General features: G+C 39.2%; 1 protein-coding gene across 2 annotated transcripts in view; it reads left to right on the plus strand.

Moving 5' to 3' along the window:
* The window catches only part of col4a3 (collagen, type IV, alpha 3), a 303,630-nt gene that overhangs the window by 55,388 nt on the left and 228,371 nt on the right, over positions 1 to 19,871 (plus strand). For both annotated transcript variants that reach the window (XM_029119708.2, XM_029119709.2), the window contains exons 5-16: positions 575 to 619; positions 2,682 to 2,744; positions 8,565 to 8,618; positions 9,254 to 9,280; positions 9,405 to 9,479; positions 10,233 to 10,295; positions 10,487 to 10,522; positions 10,751 to 10,798; positions 11,323 to 11,397; positions 14,079 to 14,123; positions 14,313 to 14,375; positions 14,704 to 14,748. In XM_029119708.2, coding sequence (XP_028975541.2) covers positions 575 to 619; positions 2,682 to 2,744; positions 8,565 to 8,618; positions 9,254 to 9,280; positions 9,405 to 9,479; positions 10,233 to 10,295; positions 10,487 to 10,522; positions 10,751 to 10,798; positions 11,323 to 11,397; positions 14,079 to 14,123; positions 14,313 to 14,375; positions 14,704 to 14,748 — 639 coding nt within the window. The remainder of the gene's footprint in view (positions 1 to 574; positions 620 to 2,681; positions 2,745 to 8,564; positions 8,619 to 9,253; positions 9,281 to 9,404; positions 9,480 to 10,232; positions 10,296 to 10,486; positions 10,523 to 10,750; positions 10,799 to 11,322; positions 11,398 to 14,078; positions 14,124 to 14,312; positions 14,376 to 14,703; positions 14,749 to 19,871) is intronic.

Consider the following 19,871-nt stretch of genomic DNA (forward strand, 5'->3'; position numbering starts at 1 on the left):
ATTCTCTGCCTCATGTTCATATTTTCACATCATGTTTCCATTTATTGAAGTAATTTTAACAAATTTGTCAAAGTAAATGTTGACAGGATGGGCATGATGATCAACCGATGCCATGATGTCGTTAATTGAATTGTGGTAGTGTAACACTGATCGTGCGCGTGTCAGTGATGTACTTGTAACATTATTGGCATGCCGTGTGCCATGTAATAAGAATTCCATTGTTCAGAATGATGCTGTTATTCAGTGCATTTGATAAATAAAATACTTAGAATTTTGAATGCCAGAGAGAATGTAACATTTATAGCTTGTCATAGAATGTAAAATAGTCTTGTGTTATATTTGTCTGTTAGCCCAGGGCTTAGGAAAAGAAGTGTGAATTCTTAGCCTAGGGTTAAACATTTGCCCAGGGTTAACAAATTATTATGTGAACTTACCTTAAGCTAACACAGGGCCAGTCTTATCCTGGGGCCAAGGGCTTAGAACAATGCAGTGTAAAAAGGCCTTTTGTTTCACAGTTTTTTTCCGTTTATGTTGTTGCTAGAATAAGCTCTAACAATAAATATTGTTTTAACAGGGTCTCCCTGGGAAAATTGGATTCTCTGGACCACCTGGACTGCCAGTACGTTTTACTATCAGGCTGTCTCCCAAATGATCACATATTTATTGCTATACTTTTGATCTCAATGATTCTGGTCAGTATTGGTTTGACCCTCTTCTGGTGCCAAAATATAGACTCAAACTGATTTAATATACAACCCTGTTTCCGAAAAAGTTGGGACACTGCATAAAATGCAAATAAAAACAGAATGCAATGATGTGCAAATTAATTGAAAATAATATAAAGACAACATATCAAATGTTGAAACTGAGAAATTCTGTTTTTTTTTAATACAGTTGTGCTCATAAGTTTGCATATTGAAATTGTGACATTTTGGTGTTGAAAATATGACTGATCATACAAAAAAAAGTTTTTTAAATGATTTTGATAACAAAAATCACCCAAATGACCCTGATCAAAAGTTTACATACCCTTGAATATTTAACCTTGTTACAGACACACAAGGTGAAACACATAGGTAGAAAATGGCAATAAAAGGTAAATTGCAATTACAGTCTGTGTATAAATAGTCAATGAGTTTGTTAGCTCTCACGTGGATGCTCTGAGCAGGCTAGATACTGGGCCATGGGGAGCAGAAAATAACTCAAAAGACCTGCGTAACAAGGTAATGGAACTTTATAAAGATGGAAAAGTATATAAAAAGACAACCAAAGCCTTGCAAATGCCAGTCAGTACTGTTCAATCACTTATTAAGTGGAACATTTGGGGATCTTTTGATACCAAGCCAAGGTCAGGTAGACCAAGAAAGATTTCAACCAAAACTGCCAGAAGAATTGTTCGGGATACGAATAAAATCCCACAGGTAACCTCAGGAGAAATAGAGGCTGCTCTGGAAAGAGACGGTGTGGTTGTTTCAAGGAGCACAATTACGATGATTCTTGAACAAAAATTAGAAGCCTTTACTGTGCCAATGCCATAAAAAAGTCTAGTTACAATATGCCTTGACATACCTCACAACTTCTGGCACACTGTAATTTGGAGTGACGAGACCAAAATAGAGCTTTATCGTCACAACCATAAGCGCTATGTTTGGAGAGGGGTCAACAAGGCCTATAGTGAACAAAATACCATCCCCACTGTGAAGCGTGGTGGAGTCTCACTTATGTTTTGGGGGCGTGTGAGCTCTAAAGGCATGGGAATCTTGTGAAAATTGATGGCAAGATAAATACAGCATGTTATCAGAAAATACTGCCAGACAATTTGCATTCTTCTGCATAAAAGCTGCGCATGGGATGCTCTTGGATTTTCCAGCAAGACAATGATCCTAAGCACAAGGCCAAGCTGACTGGAGGGTCAAAATAAAGGTGAAGGTTCTTGAGTGGCCAGCACAGTCTCCTGACCTTAGTATCATCGAGACACTCTGGGGAGTTCTCAAACATGCGGTTCATGCAAGATGACCAAAGACTTTGCATGACCTGGAGGAATTTTGCCAAGACGAATGGGCAGCAATACCACCTGCAAGAATTGGCGGCCTCATAGACAACTATTACAAAAGATTGCATGCTGTTATTGATACTAAAGGGGGCAATACACAGTATTAAGAACTAAGGGTATTCAGACATTTGATCAGGGCTCAGTAAATTTTTTTCTTTGTTGCCATGTTTTGTTTTATGGTTGTGCCATTCTGTTATGACCTGCCGTTGAATGTGAATCCCTTAAGAAATAAAAGACATGTGTTTTGCCTGCTCGCTTTTAAATGTGTTGCCAGAAACACATTTAACACATGTTTACCACTGTGTTGCATCACCTCTTCTTTTAACAATACTCTGTAAGCGTTTGGGAACTGAGGAGACCAATTGCTCTAGTCTCCGTGGTCTCCCTTGTCGTATTTTTCCCTTTCATAATGCAGCAAATGCTTTCAATGGGTGACAGTTCTGGAATGCAGGCAGGCCAGTTTAGCACCCAGACCCTTTTACTATGCAGCCATTCTATTGTAAAACGTGCAGAATGTGGTTTGACATTTTCTTGCTGAAATAAGCAAGGCCTTCCCAGATAAAAACATTGTCTGGATGGCAGCATATGTTGCTCAAAAATCATGACCCCATGACTTTCTCCTTTCCAGGGATTCCCAGGAAATGAAGGACCAATGGGTCCACCAGGAACCCCAGGATGCAATGGGACAAAGGTACCTCCTTGCTTCTAGACTTATATCCCTTACACTTTTCATTAAAAGTATAAAAAGCATATTTATACCATGGTAGCATCTGAAAGGGAATAGCGTGGAGACGATGGGGAAATTCTATATAAATTAAATTTTCATTCATTTCAGGCTATAATAATAATGAATTGGCATATAATGGAACTTTGCTCAAGGCATATAAAAATATGATTATATGATGAACATCGCAGCTACCAAAGTTACGTTCCAGGATGTGACTTCAACGTTATTTTAGTCTCCGCGAAGTCACGGTTACATAGTTGTGAAACGTCATCTGTACGTACTTGTGGTGTCAGCTGACGAAATTTACATCTCAAATCTATTCAGGACGTAGAAATGTGGGGGCCTCTGAAAGGCCTAATGACGTAAGTTAGTAACATCATAAAAGTTGCCTGAACGGGCACGTGAATGTCCTCTATTGGTACTGTAAGTAACGTTATGAGGATTACTTAAAATGATGTTGTCAATTACATTCCAGGACGTGACCTCAACGGCTTTGTAGTCTCCACAAAGTCATGGTTATGTATTTGTGAAACATCGTCTGTATATACCTGTGGCATCAGCTGACGAAATTTACGTCCCAAGTCTATTCAGGACGTAGAAATGTGGGGGCATCTGAAAGACCTAATGACGTTAGTTAGTAATGTTATTATCGTTGCCTGAACATACACACAATTACATCCCCTATTGGTACTGTAAGTAACGTTATGAAGAAGACCTTAAATACCATTTTCATGAAGTACAAGAAACGTAACTGAAACATTTGTAACATTTTGTTACGGACGTACAAAGATACTGAATATCACAGCCTGTTCAGGATAAGAAAAGTAACTGGTACTTCTGGTGCAAAACAACACAAGTGACCTCAAAGGAAAGCCATTGAAACAGACCAATTTGGTTAATGAACAAGAAAGCAGGCAAGCCTAGTTCAGCAGGCGCGCAATAGATAGTGTTAAACTGAGTAACATTTCATATTATGTTTTCCTCCACCACAAACAGCATTTATGAATTGTATGGCTTTTGCCACTGGCCATTTTTAATTAGCCATTCGTGAATGACATTGATACAATAACTACTGTACAATAACTACTGTATCAATATAGGTGACGATAACAGACTTTTTCATCAAGTGAAAAGACGAGAGAATCGTGTAGTTAGCAAAGTTTTTGTCTATCCTGAACAAATCCAAAACATTATTTGAAAATCCACCAGAATTAGTCGCTATGTAACAGTAAACAGTTTCATTTGGTTTCTGATGTAGCTACTGAAGGTGGTAGCCAGCAAAGTTTTTTTCTGGATGGCAGCATATGTTGCTCCAAAACATGGTCCCATGACCAGGGATTCCCAGGAGATGAAGGACCTATCCTGAAAAAATCCTTTTTGGCCATTCAAGGCTTAATTACCGTTCTTCTAGCAGCAGGATATTATGATAGCAGTGCTAACTCAGATTTTCTTTTTCAAAATAAAAACCATCATTGAAATACATAAGGTAACAATCTAGTCGGTACATTTTAGGTTTAATGTCCATTCCATTGTTATTCTTGTCTGTTCTTTTTCACAGAATAGATTGTTAACTATATTACCTTATACACTCACCTAAAGAATTATTAGGAACACCTGTTGAATTTCTCATTAATGCAATTATCTAATCAACCAATCACATGGCAGTTGCTTCAATGCTTTTAGGGGTGTGGTCCTGGTCGAGAAAATCTCCTGAACTCCAAACTGAATGTCAGAATGGGAAAGAAAGGTGATTTAAGCAATTTTGAGCGTGGCATGGTTGTTGGTGCCAGACGGCCCAGGCTGAGTATTTCACAATCTGCTCAGTTACTGGGATTTTCACGCACAACCATTTCTAGGGTTTACAAAGAATGGTGTGAAAAGGGAAAAACATCCAGAATGCGGCAGTCCTGTGGGCGAAAATGCCTTGTTGATGCTAGAGGTCAGAGGAGAATGGGCCGAATGATTCAAGCTGATAGAAGAGTAACTTTGACTGAAATAACCACTCGTTACAACTGAGGTATGCAGCAAAGCATTTGTGAAGCCACAACATGCACAACCTTGAGGATGGGCTACAACAGCAGAAGACCCCACCGGGTACCACTCATCTCCACTACAAATAGAAAAAAGAGGCTACAATTTGCACAAGCTCACCAAAATTGCAGGCTGGTGGTGGTGGTGTAATGGTGTGAGGGATGTTTTCTTGGCACACTTTAGGCCCCTTAGTGCCAATTGGCATCGTTTAAATGCCACGGCCTACCTGAGCATTGTTTCTGACCATGTCCATCCCTTTATGACCACCATGTACCCATCCTCTGATGGCTACTTCCAGCAGGATAATGCACCATGTCACAAAGCTCGAATCATTTCAAATTGGTTCCTTGAAGATGACAATGAGTTCACTGTACTGAAATGGCCCCCACAGTCACCAGATCTCAACCCAATAGAGCATCTTTGGGATGTGGTGGAACGGGAGCTTCGTGCCCTGGATGTGCATCCCACAAATCTCCATCAACTGCAAGATGCTATCCTATCAATATGGGCCAACATTTCTAAAGAATGCTTTCAGCACCTTGTAGAATCAATCCCACGTAGAATTAAGGCAGTTCTGAAGGCGAAAGGGGGTCAAACACAGTATTAGTATGATGTTCCTAATAATCCTTTAGGTGAATGTATGCAGGTGAATTTACAAGGTGAGTGTACAATATTTATTTTTAAGTTTACTTCCACCACAAATAGCATCTATGAACTATGGCTTTTGCCACTGGCCGTTTTAACAGTTTATTAGCCAGTTAAAGGATTACTAGTATCTATTAACTTCCTAGGAATAGTCATAAGAATTGAGCAATTGCTAGCGAGACTGAAGAATAACTTTTCCCTGCCAAAGCTATTTCATTTCATGGCACAAAATGTGTTTTTCATTCGTGAATGACATTGATACAATATTTATAGGTGATGATAACTTATTTTCTCGTGAAAAGATGAGAGAATCGTGGAAACACCAACTCTTTCACTGCCCAAGGGGTTATGATAAAGCCTATAGTATTACCCCCAAGAAACAGTCACAATATATCTGTAAAGTTTAATTTAGGCTTACTATAACGTAGCTACTGACTGTTGAATGTAGCCAGCAAAATGTTTGTCTATCCTGACCCAAAAAGCATGCACGTATGCATACTTCGAAAATCCCCCAGAAATAGTCGTAATACTGTATAACCGCAAACAGTTTTTGTTTAGGCTTACAATAACTTAGCTACTGAATTTGGTAGCCAGCTAAGTTTTTGTCTATCCTGAACCAAAAAGCATGCACGGATGCATACAATGTACCAGAAACAGTCGCAATATAACTGTAAATAGTTTTATTTTAGGCTTACTACAATGTTGATACTGAAGGTTATAGCCAGCAAAGTTTTTGTCTATCTGGAACTAATCTAAATGCATACTTTGTTTTGACTGTGAGTAGATTCGCAGAACCTATATTTGACTCTGTTGGTCGGTAAGAGATATTTGCTCTTCTAGGCCGGCTCCGCTTACGCGGTCTGGCAAAAAATATATCAGCCTTTGGAGTATACAACAAATCAAAACTGTATAACGGTTCTGTCTTCAGAACATTATTATTTACCTGAAGATTGCTTTGAAAGTTAATGAAAGAAAGTAAGTATCTCAAACTCAGTCTTTATATTACAAGCCACATCTGTCTTTACATGTAATACATCTTTACATGTTAAAATATACTTTAACTGTAGACCTAAATCAAATCTTAGAAATCAGTACTGCGATGATGGAAATTCTATTCCTAATCTTTTTCTCTTTTTGTGTCACAATCATCAGAGTATAAATGTTTTGAACCAATCATGTTATAACAAATGTCTAGAAATTGTATGAGAATGGATGTTAAACTATAGCTACTTATTTGGAGTCCTATGCATGTATGGTTTGGTATACAATGTTATGGAACCTCCCCTGACCTCAGTGAATGAAGATTTGAATCACTGAATGTATTGGTACCACTTGAGGATTTTTTTTACACAATACCAAAATAACTTATCCTACCACACTAAAGTTGGTACTACTAAAAAAGTCTACTAAAAATTTATTCAGGTGTTGTTTCTTCATCTATGCCCCCATCCTCGACAGCTTGCTCCATCTGTAAGGAGGACTAAATGTGCCATAATATGAAATATTTAAATATATAAATACATATATACATAAATATATAAATAATTAAATACTTAAATATATAAATACATAAATAAATATTGCATTTGCATTGTGTACACTTATGCATCGTCATTTCATTTGGATGGTGTGAAGTTGTGCGTCATCCAAATGCAATGGGGCAGGACCTCACCCATTTGATAGAGCTGTCCACATTGGACTGTGTGTTTTATGCTTGGAACACTGTGATTTGACATTTGAGAAGAAACAACCAGATGAGGGCTTCTCCATTATGGATACATACGGTATAACACAGCTACTGAAGGTTGCAGTCAGTGAAGTTTTTGTTTATTCTGAACAAATCCGAATATGTAATTTGTTTTGTCTGCAGTGAGGCTGGAACAGCGGTTGGCTGCATGGCAGTCTATGTCTTTAACCACTACACTTTTTAACAAGGGATAGCCTATCAAGGGATTGGCCGGCTTCGCTTACGCAGTCTGGCAAAAACCATGTGTGTATAGAGTGGAGAATGTGTGTATGTGTTATGTGTTAAGATATTGGACATAGTGTTTGTGGGGGAGGAGTCAGGTTTCTTGGGTGAAAATAGGAATGTCTATATGCTGAGTGACATGAGAATGTGTGTGTGTGATTTTATGTGGAGATATAAGAGTGCGTGTAAAGAGAGACGAAAGAAAGTGTATTTGGAGGGAGGGAGTAGAGGTGAGGGTAGGAATATATGTGTGGAGCAAAGAGTGTGTCTTGTTGAGGAGTGGGAGGAGGAGAGTGTGTATTGTGTGTGAAGAGAGAATATAATGTGTGTGATAATGTGGAAGGAGGAGTGCGTATATTAGCCATCTTGTGTTAGCCACCTAGTGTTACCCACCTTGCTTTAGCCACCTATCGTTAGCCACCTAGTGTAAGACACCCTGCGTTAGTCACCCTGCATTAGCCACCTTGCCTTGAGCTTGCTAGCCACCTGAGTGACAGCTAAACTCTTCTTCCTCTATTGTCACAGGCAAACAGTGGCCAAAATGATATGGTTGAATTCCTAATATTGACTTTGAATAGGAAAAGGTTTAGCTTGCTAAACTGAAGAATGTTTGGCTGAGTTACCTCATTTAGTGATTAACATCTTCAGAAAGTTATATGTTTCTGACATATTTGGCAGATTTTTGGTAGCTGTCAGATATTCCCATGTTGATTTATGGCCTTATATAGTCATAGACCCGCCCACATCAATTTCAGTGGCTGATTTCAGCCATATTGTTTGAGATATCAACTTTCCTTATACAACTTTTAAAGACAATGATTCAAAGGTCCTTCACACCAAACGGCATGCAAATCCGTTCGGTGGTCTCGGAGGAGATGTCGTTGAACTGCTGAAACCCTAATAATGAACCGGAACAAATTCAATAGGGTTTCATCAGTGAACTGCTAAAACACTAATTATAAATTTTGACATTGTTGATTAAGTAGATTTTGCTATTACCACTGTCCAAGTTTTCCTTTCTCAATTAACATATGGTCTCTTAAAATGAACAACATAATTAAAGAAGTTAAAAAAAATATGGAAACACAATTAAACACTCAGTTGATACACGTCTATTGCCTTGTTAATGTGTGTTTCAGGGTGACGGTGGTTACCCAGGGTTACCTGGGGTGCCAGGAATTGTTGGATTACCAGTAAGTGCTGCCAATATTCGGTGAAATTGCACTAAACAATAGACAGTACATGTCTCTTTACCAGCTAGTTATCATACAGCTGTCATTAATTAGAATATGCCAATTGATTTTGTTCAGTAGTATCACTCAACAGGTTTGTGAAATGGTATATGCTGGTAATAGGTTTACAACTCGATTCTATATGTGGATTCTTTAATAAATTTTTTTAGTTCTTCTTACAGGCAAGTAATGTGGTGTGAATCCATCGTTGTTGCCTAATTGGCAAGTATTATTGCAGCACCATGTTTTTTGTAAGCTTGCCATTATCACAAACTGAAGAGTTTTTTAGGATAAAAGTGTCAGGAAATTGTCTCACAGTGCTGCAGATCCAAGACTGTTGATTCTGCCTTTCTGGTTGAGATATCAGTATAATAAGAAGCCAAATGGCCATGGTGTCACAACCTAGGCACTTAATTGTCTGTTATCACCTGAAATTGTCATCATCATAACTGTCTGTCCTGTGATCTCAGTCAATATAATGATAAACCTTAACTGATAGTTATTCCCATTTTGTCTTGTTCAGCTTTTAGTGTAAACTTGTTATGTGAAGTACCTAATTTACTTTATGTGCAGCTCACACATCTATTTTTTTGAAGGGCATTCCTGGATTTCCAGGACTTAAGGTACAGTAAGGTTGTAGTTCAGTGGATGTTTGTTGTACAATGACCATATCTCCACTGACCCTCTGAATGATTTCTCTGCTTTGCGGTGATCTACTATATGTATAAGATTGTATTGCCCCTACAGGGAGACTCCTATTCCTTCGCCCCCATGGCTGAGGTTGTTGGAACTTGTGGACCACCAGGAAGAGCGGGTGTCAAGGTTAGAAGACCTTCCCCATTACAAGAGCCTACTTGAACTAACATTCAATTACAAAACGGTTTGACATGTTTTGCATATTTTATAATGTTAACATGTCATTCAAATTTCTCAGAATTACAGTAAAAGTATGTAACTCTTTGGAATTTAGGGAGTGTGGATATGGTGAGCGACAATTCAAACAATTTAAATTCTTATCAAATCAAATGAGTATGAGGCATGATTCTAAATGGAGGGTGGTTAGGAAGCAAACCGGCCTGGAACATTTTTATTAGATTGTACTTTGAGACATGTCCATCATATTGACCATACAATTTTGTGAAAACTAATTGATTTAGTAGGGTGTATGGCATTTAAATTTAAATGCATTTAAACAATGATAAGTTACTTTCCGATTATCTTTCTATCATTTGAGTTCCTCACACTGAAGTTTTCAGTGTAGGGGGGGAGGTTCTAAGGCTTGAATAATGCAATTCATGTTCCACTTTTAAACATTAAAACAGACATAAAATACTTACATTTTCCACCACACATTTTCAAAAATGTTCACCTTAGTAAGTTAATTAATTTGGGAGGTACTGCATCTTTCACATAAATAAAAAAATTAACAGTGGGATTCCACTTTGCTCAGAGGAAAACTGTTGCATACTCAGTTGAAGGGGAAAATGAAGGGTCTAATTAGTCACTTAACAACTAACAGTTACAGGCCAAATTGCTCAATTTGTAAATTGACTAACTAGTCACTTTTTTTTTTAGGGAACACAAGGTTTACCTGGAGGGCCGGGTCTTCCTGGTCCGATGGGACCAAGCGGGAATCCGGTCAGTTAATTTTGGTTAATTATATGAATGCTCTCTTTAAATAATTTATTAGCAAAGTTGTGTTTCCTTTTTTTGTCATAAATGTCAATTATTTCCTAAATATGTCCTGTTTTATTAATACAATGTCCATGTGCTAATCCTATATGTTTAAATCAAAACTCAAAATGATGATTAATTATTAATATTTCCAGGGAAGACCTGGATTTCCAGGTGTACAAGGAGAGAAGGTAAGCCTCACAACATTGAAGTGTACATGTTTTAACAGTTATAATAATATTTATAGTCTTAATCAAAATTTATTCCATTTTTATAGTGCCTTTTATAGAATCTCAGTGCTTCAAAAAAACAGAAGAATTTGTTCACTTTACTAAACTAACAATAATAATTTGATAGCAGCAAATGTGTTTTATTTAGTTCCTATCCTTTAGAAGGGTATTTCACTGTTTCTGTTTCAGGGTCAAGAAGGACAAAGTACTGTAATTCCAGGCCCAATAGGTGAAAAGGTGAGCACTTATTTAGTACTGGTATTAGAACAGTGTAATTTAAATGTTTCCCATGGTCACATGCTGGAAAGTACAACTCTCCTTTTCATATTATCCTGCCTCAGTATAGCTGATTATGGGGCTCCCAAATGGTGTCTTACATTATATCTTCATCTCTGTGACCAGGGGAAACCAAGGTAAATGATGTGTGTCACACAGATAGCATTTGGGCACCAATGCGCACAATTGTTGAGTCTGAGGGGCAAGGGGTAGGGGCCCAACACCCCCTGAGGTCGATCTGTGCACATGCCTGTACAAGCTCAGTCGTCACTGTTTTCAGGGCGCATACATTCCTGACAAGTAATTCCTGGTTGGTGAAAAATAATGGCTTGTTGTGATGTGCATCAGAGGAAAGGTCTGGTCTTTGAATCTCTTGTATCAGGGAATTATATTTAGCATACTATATAGTTAAGATTTGGGGATGGATTTGTGCTAATCCAATCTAAAATACATTATATTAACAGATATTTTCAATGTATTCTCAGGGTGACCAAGGACCTCCTGGGATACCTGGGCAAAAGGGCATAAAGCTTTATGCAGAGGGTTCGAAGGAGCTAAAAGTAAGCCCCATTTTAAATACTCTGTTTCACACACACATTTAATTTCTGTGCATGCAATATGTAGGCGCATATTTAAAACCTTTACCACTACACAATGACAAAAAGCTTTATTATAGTCACCCAAGGGTGTAAGAGTGACTGATATTGGGGGGGACACATTTGACTACAGTGTGAATGTTAATGTATCACACCAGAATGTAGTTCACTGTTCTTTGATAGGACTAATCAATAAAAAATAACTAATACAGCAATGATGTTGGTAACATCTCTTTCAGGCATGTTAGTCCAGCTTAAAGTTTTCCAATCTGCTCCTATAGACCACCTTGAATTAATATCTGCCTTTCTAACCAGTGTTATTGTTATGACTGCCTCACTCCTGCATGAAGTAAAGACATACAGTACACCCCTAAATTCAGATGATGTCCTTTTTTCAGAGATCGTATTTAATGACTGCTTGATTTACATGACGACAGATCAACAGTCTACCTTGGCGTGGCACTAATCAATGATTTACCTGTTGGTTTGTGGCCTCTTTCTCTCCCTCCTTGCCTCTTTGTTCATGTCTATCAATTTCTTGCCATGAGCATGCATAGCATAAACCAAATAATTAAAAAAATATTAAAATATTGAACACACTTTTAGGACCCATACCTACAGTATCTCACAAAAGTGAGTACACCCCTCACATTTTTGTAAATATTTGATTATATCTTTTCATGTGACAACACTGAAGAATTTACACTTTGCTACAATGTAAAGTAGTGAGTAAACAGCTTGTATAACTGTGTAAATTTGCTGTCCCCTCAAAATAACACAACACAGCCATTCATGTTTATACTGCTGGCAACAAATGTGAGTTCACCCCTAAGTGAAAATGTCAAAATTGGGCCCAAAGTGTCAATATTTTGTGTGGCCACCATTATTTTCCTGCACTGCCTTAACCCTCTTGGGCACCAGAGCTACACAGGTTGCCGCTGGAGGCCTCTTCCACGCTGGTGGATGTTGGAGACCCTGCACTCCTCCACCTTCCGTTTAAGGATGCCCCACAGATGCTCAATAGGGTTTAGGTCTGGAGACATGCTTGGCCAGTCCATCACCTTTACCCTCAGTTTTTTTAGCAAGGCAGTGGTCATCTTGGAGGTGTGTTTGGGGTCATTATCATGTTGGAATACTGCCCTGCGGCCCAGTCTCCGAAGGGAGGGGATCATGCTCTGCTTCAGTATGCCACAGTACATGTTGGCATTCATGGTTCCCTCAATGAACTGTAGCTCCCTAGTGCCGGCAGCACTCATGCAGCCCCAGACCATGACACTCCCACCACCATGCTTGATTGTAGGCATGACACACTTGCATTCCTCACCTGGTTGTCGCCACACACGCTTGACACCATCTGAACCAAATACGTTTATATTGGTCTCATCAGACCAAAGGACATGTTTTCAGTAATCCATGTCCTTAGTCTGCTTGTCTTCAGCAAACTGTTTGCAGGCTTTCTTTAGAAGAGGCTTCCATCTGGGACGACAGCCATGCAGACCAATTTGATGCAGCGTGTGGCATATGGTTTGAGCACTTGTACTGTGACATACTGAAGTCTCCAGACCTAAACCCTATTGAGCATCTGTGGGTTATCCTCAAAAGGAGCGCACAGTCTCTAACATCCACCAGCTCTGTGATGTTGTCACGGAGGAGTGGAAAAGGACTTCAGTGGCAACCTGTGAAGCTCTGGTGAACACCATGCCTAAGAGGTTTAAGGCAGGGCTGGACACTTTGGGCCCAATTTGGACATTTTCACTTAGGGGTGTACAGCTGTTTAGACATGAATGGCTGTGTGTTGTGTTATTTTGAGGGGACAGCAAATTTACACTATTGTACAAGCTGTGCTCTCACTAATTTACATTGTAGCAAAGTATCATATCTTCAGTGTTGTCACATGAACAGATATACTCAAATATTTACAAAAATATGAGGGGTGTACTCACTTTTGTGAGATACTGTATGTTCATTGATTGAGTGCACCATCATAAGCAACAGCAGTGGAGCTGGAGAAGCACTTAAGATGTGTTTACGTTAACAGCATGTCGTTCGCCCTGAGTGACACACAGACAGTTCTACTCTTTGATGAAATGGGTACAAAAAGAAACTGAAACTGGTATCGATCCTATTGACGCTAGAATGAATCTTCAAAAATGAGATATAGTATCTGTAGTATTAATATTTTGGGATCGATCCGCCCACCCCTAACTTACACTCCATTCTTGACTGGTGGTGGCTCGCCCATTACTTGGCTAGCTACATGGAGACCCTGGTGAAGACTAAGCCTAAGACGGAGATTTTATACTTGTTGTATTTACTGTGAAAACAAAACTTATGGCTACAGTAATCCACTTAGCCCGCCTGCACACACTGTTCTAATCACTGCTCATCATGAAAGAAGGAATGAGAATGTTGGATCGGGTGGCGATGGGGATGTGACAAGTTCAAACATCTAACTTTTTTCAAAATAAAGGTATTACGCAAGATAACATTAGAGGGGGATGGGGACAATTTATACTGAGGGTGACATCCTCCCCGGCTCCTACACCCTTGTAATCACCAATTCAGTTCATCGTCTTTACCGGTATACTGTACATTATATTGTCACACAAGTCCAGTTGAACAGTGATCGGACCTTCTGATTGCAGGGGGAGCCTGGTGATACAGGAGAGAAGGGGTGTGCAGGCCAGCCTGTGAGTATACCTTTACACTAAACAGACGAGTTTTCAACCACATGGGAGTAGTATTTTGAATCGAATATTTTAATGATCTTTACAGGACCGAACAGAAAAGACTGGATCCAATTTCACTGTATTTCTTTGGGGTGATACTCAGTTTTTTTGCTTGCCTGTATTTGTTTTTTTCCCCAATGCTTTTTTCAGGGAGTCCCTGGACGTCCCGGACATAAAGGGGGAAAAGGCGACCAAGGGGAACCAGGGGCTCTGGTATCAAAATTATTTCAGTCACACCATATCATATATTTAAAAAACAATGATATAATTATAATTAAGAAATATGAGGGGTGTGTTATATGGTCAGTATACCACAGCTAAGAAATGTTCTTAGGCATCACACATTGTCTGGATATATAGCCCTTAACTGTGTATTATGGCAAAATACCACAAACCCCCTATAATGTTATTATAAACATGAACCCAATGCAGTTATATCTATTTATAAAATTTATACCCCATGGTATATGCCTCTTATTCCACAGCTTTCAGACACACAGTGACTGACAAAATCAAGTCTAAGAGAAATACTATTTTTCAGGGGAAACCTGGAAAAGATGGGATCCATGGGACCTATGGCGTTAAGGTAAAGCCAAGGTGTAGAAAAATACCTTATGTATGGTATAAATGAGTTCCTATGTGGCTGACTTTGTAAAATCATGGCACAAGCAATGTTAAGGTTCTTGGTTTGAATTATGCACTTTATTTTTGTGATTTGCTATGGATGAAAGTTTCTGTTAATCAAGTCATGGCACCTTGCAACATCCCCAGAAACACAATATGCATTTTTCAAATATTGTAGTGCATCAACAGTTTTCCTCTTGTTATTTCATTCATGGACAGTCGCTCAATTAGCACATGCCAGCTAACAAGGCATATAATCCCTGATATGTAAGTCTAGAGGTAGCCAGCTATCTAGTAATCATGGCCAAGTCATAACAGAATCTTATGTACATCCCCCTTATGTTCTGTATTTACCCTTATAACATTGTGTTCCACTGATCAATTGGGCAGGACAGTATCTAAATACCGGTATACTGGTATGAATCCACTTGTTATGAAGAAACATATGTATAAAGCTAGTAAAAAAGGCTGAATCAGGCTATAAAGTAAACCCACTGACTGTGATCAGAATCCCGCCAAATTCTGGAAAACTGTAAAAACACTGAAAAACAGTGCCTCCATATCTCTACCCAATAAGACATTCTTGGACTCCGGACCTATTATTGGGAAAACATGTTGTTGTTGATTCCTTCAATCACCACTTCATGCAGCTGACCATCTTTTTGATAAAATATCATTGTCTCCTTTAAATTAAAAAGGAATGCAATAAAACAGAGAAATCTTTTGGGAACACTCATGTAGCAAACATGGGAATGTTCATAATAGCAAACATTTTGGACTGAGCCTGTTCACAGAATTTGAAGAATGCTTTGCCTGGAATCAATATTAAAATATCCAAGCTTCAGAAAATCTAACCAGGTCACTGGCTAGTGCTGCTCCCTTCATCTCTAGAGCTCACACATTTTCACACACATTTTCAAACATATTATAATTTCTGCAATGCAGCACTGCAGGATTTACCTGCATATGTGACTATTTTGGTAAATGCGATGACATTCAGCATATACAATTAGGTCTGGAAATATTTGGACACTGACACAGTTTTCATAATTTTGGCTCTTTATGCCACCACAATGGATATTAAATGAAAGCACAGATGCAACTGAAGTGCAGACTTTCAGATTTAATTCAAGGGGTTGAACAAAAATATTGTATTAAACATTTAGAAATTGCAACCATTTTCTCACAGTCCCCTAATTTCCCCTAATTCATTTTTAACACTTTGTTGAGAATCCTTTGCAGGCAATGACTGAAGAGAATGAAGTCTGAAATGCATGGACATCACCAAACGCTGTGTTTCCTCCTTTTTGTTGCTTGCCAGGCCTTTACTGAAGCTGTCTTCAGTTGTTGTTTGTTCTTAGGTCCTTCTGCAATGAGTTTTGTCTTCAGCAAGTGAAATGCATGCTTAATCGGGTTGAGATCAGGTGGTTGACTCGGCCATTGCAGAATATTCTACTTCTTTGCCTTAAAGAATGCCTGGGTTGCTTCGCAATATGTTTTGGGTCATTGTCCCTCTGTAAAGTGAACCACTGTCCAATCAACTTCACTGAATTTGGCTGAATCTGAGCAGACAATATATCCCTATACAATTCAGAATTCATCTTTTTTTTTTCAGAATGTACCAAACTTTTGATTTGGCCACTCCTAATGTTCCTGCCATCTCTCTGATCGATTTTTTTTTGCAACCTATTTCCCTTGCGTTGAGAACTCCTTTGACCACATGTTGTGGGTTCACAGCAACAGCTTCCAAATGCGAAGGCCATGCCTGGAATCAACTCCAGACCGAGACTGCACTTTAAGCCCATATTAATTAATTAACCGTAACTTGAATATATTTTGGTAAACAACCAAAATAGCAAAATAACAAAAATTGTATCAGTGTCAAATTTTTTCCAGACCTAACTGTATATCTAAACCGTCTTGCCTTGCTCAAATCCTGGAATCCTTAGTAAACATACAGTAGAGCTCAATTTTATCGGACAATTTCATTTTGAACAAATATCAGTCTGGTTTTAGATCAGGGCGTAGTACTATTACTGCGACTACATTTGCTATTAATGACAAAGCCTTAAATGAGGAATAGTATTGTGTTGCTATATTTAATGAAAATTACATCATTAGGCCTGGCCATGCAGTTGCCTGCTGTTTCAGAATTATCTTTGCGAAAGAACTCAGGCTATTCTCAATTATGTTGCAGTCAAAATTCTGTGTCTGCTACTCAAGGTTCATCTGTGAATTTTCAGAGAAACATAATAAAGCATAATAAACTATAAAATAGGCATAAACTATTCAGGAACCAATATAATCCACTTATGAAGTTTCATTACAAGCTTGCAGGTGATGCGCAGAAACAGTTGTTACACATAAACTGGGCAGCAAGGTATGACACTAGTTAATGACATTAGTGTATGTCTTTAAAATACAGTTTATCAAATGTTTTATATTCTTTGAATTTCATTACAAATATTATTTATTTAAATTGCAAACTTATACAATTAAAAACAAATACTGTTCATCAGGTATCATAAAAATTGTCATAAAACCAAAAACATTTGCAGTTCATGAACATTCAACATTACGCAATCTTATGAGAGGAAGACTATGAACATGAGCCCCCATAATCCAACCTCTTCTTGATCTAATGAAACATAAGCAAACATACATTAATGTTATGTGGAAAACGTGTAGGAAGCTGCAAATTGTTCGATTTCTAGACCTCTTCTTTTACCTGACGCAATACTCTGTCTCTTATACCCCACCTTGCTCTACTTCACTGCCTGCATAAGTGCACACACACTTGTCTATTACAATAGATATCATTTCTGTATCTCTCTTCTGTTGCTGGCACGAATCCCTCTTTAGCCTCAAACTGATCAGACACCCAGAACTCAGGGATGTCAAGTCTGGTCACTTCGACTTACGTATTGGTGTGTGATTATCAGTAGCCTTACGAGGTTGTGTGAAGATGAACGAGGAGTGCCATAGTAATCTATATTCCAAAGTATTCCAATTCCAATTAATAAAGTCACAATACAAAATAAAGTTACATACCATCCCGATTGAATGTCATCCCAACTAGTCAACTACTAAGTATACTCACTATAGCACGAAGGTGTGCTAGGAGCATCTGTTAACAATAGATTCCTAAATATGACAACAACACCACATGTTGAGAGGTCGCTAACAATGAAAAACCCCTGAATATGACTTCTACACAACGAGTTGGGAGGTCTCTTTTAAAGATGACAAACTCAAAATATATTTTTGGAGACATGTCTATTTATCCTAAAATTATGTCGAAAACACTCCCCTAAATTGTAATTTGTGTTAGAAATCAGCCGTTTCATATAGTGGTCAAAATAATGGTTGTGTACCCAGTCATCAAGGGAGAGTAATTCAATTATTTATTGCAGCATTTGGTAGTCGATTGTTCATAATGTTACAGGCTCGATACTCGATCTTACAAACTCAAGCTCTTCTCAATCTCAAAGAAACTTCCGGTTGTCCTCACCTTTATAGACAGTGGACAGAATTACTGTAAGCTTATTGGCTACTAACTGTCACACTTGGAATGAACATTACTTCCTGGGTACAGATAAACAGATGGTCTTTTGCTATCTAAACATGACAAGCATCACTTCACATTACTTTACCTTGGCAAAAACAATGAACACAAAAGACAGGAACTGTCACACTTAATCAATGCAAAATGATCGAATGGACGGGGCATTGCCACCAGTTGTTTTCAGACATGCAGCATGGACAATCACTTCTACAAAGTTTTATTTGAAGTTTGAGCCATAACCCGTACCGTACAATAAAACATTTCAGACTATTCAGCCCTTTATGGAGAACAGGGGAAATCCAAACACTACAGATAAATGTCCACAATATCATGCATTTAGTTCAGTGTTTCCCAATCCTGGTCCTCTGGACCCAAAGGGTTGCACGTTTTAGTTTTTGCCCTAAAAACGTTAGTTACCGGGAATGTAACTCTGGTTTTAATGAGTGGAGCGGAGCCCCCTAGAGGGGGTTTAGCTCCTAGTGGTTTACCCTGGCCGCGTCCGCGGCCATACTGACAACTCATTATGCAAGATGCGACAGCCAATCAGGGCAAGCCTGCCCCTATATAGGACCTGTGAGCCCAGAGAACGCCTTCCCAAGTTTATTCAGCATAACTCGTTGGACGGCAGGGCAACAGGTCTAGGGGTCTCCGCTCCACTCCACTCATATAACCGGAGTTACATTCCCAGTAACAAACGTTATATGTCTTGGAGCTCTGCCCCCTAGAGGGGCTTTAGCTACTAGTGGTTCACGGCGGAGCAAGCAAGGCAAAGATGTCCTCCCTGCCAGACCACCAGTAAGGCTTGCTGGGTCCAGTAGAACCCTTCCCCTAAAACGCCAAGACGAAACATCCACGATAACTGACAAGGTCAGAAAGGGATGATCGAATGCGTTAATGATGGAATCCCCCTTCAGAGCAGGCCCATGAACACATAGGCCACCCCAGGGAGAAAGGATGTTGAGCTCAAGCGAAATGTATCCGTTCCACATAAGCACAACAAAAAACACTCACGCACCACACATCACGAGATGAGGAGCATGGGAATACAAAAAATTCAAATAAACATCTGGGGAGTCAGTCTGATAGACCTGGTGCGCTCTACGTAAAGGGCGAGAGCATGTACCGGCCAGAGACAGTGGAGCCTCTCGTCCTCCTCACAGACGTGCGGAGGAGGGAATAAGGCCTGCTTATCGATAGTCCTCGACCAAAAAGAGCTGGTGATAACCTTGGGTACGAAGGACGGATTAGGTCTAAGCATAGCGCAACCTAATTCCTCTCTGATAGCCATGCAGCTCAGGTGCACAGATATCGCACGGAGATCACTCACTTGCTTAGCAGAGCACAAAGCGATGATCAAAGCAGTCTTAAGAGAGAGCAACTTAAGAGAACACTGCTGTAAGGGCTTGAATGGGGCTTCACAAAGAGCACCCAGTACCTTAGCAAAGTTCCACTGCGGAGCGCCTAGCCTGGCCACCGGGTGCAGACGGCGCATACCCAAAAGGAAACGATGGAGGAGAGGG

This window comes from Esox lucius, chromosome 1, assembly GCF_011004845.1.
Source record: "Esox lucius isolate fEsoLuc1 chromosome 1, fEsoLuc1.pri, whole genome shotgun sequence".
Taxonomy (NCBI): domain Eukaryota; kingdom Metazoa; phylum Chordata; class Actinopteri; order Esociformes; family Esocidae; genus Esox; species Esox lucius.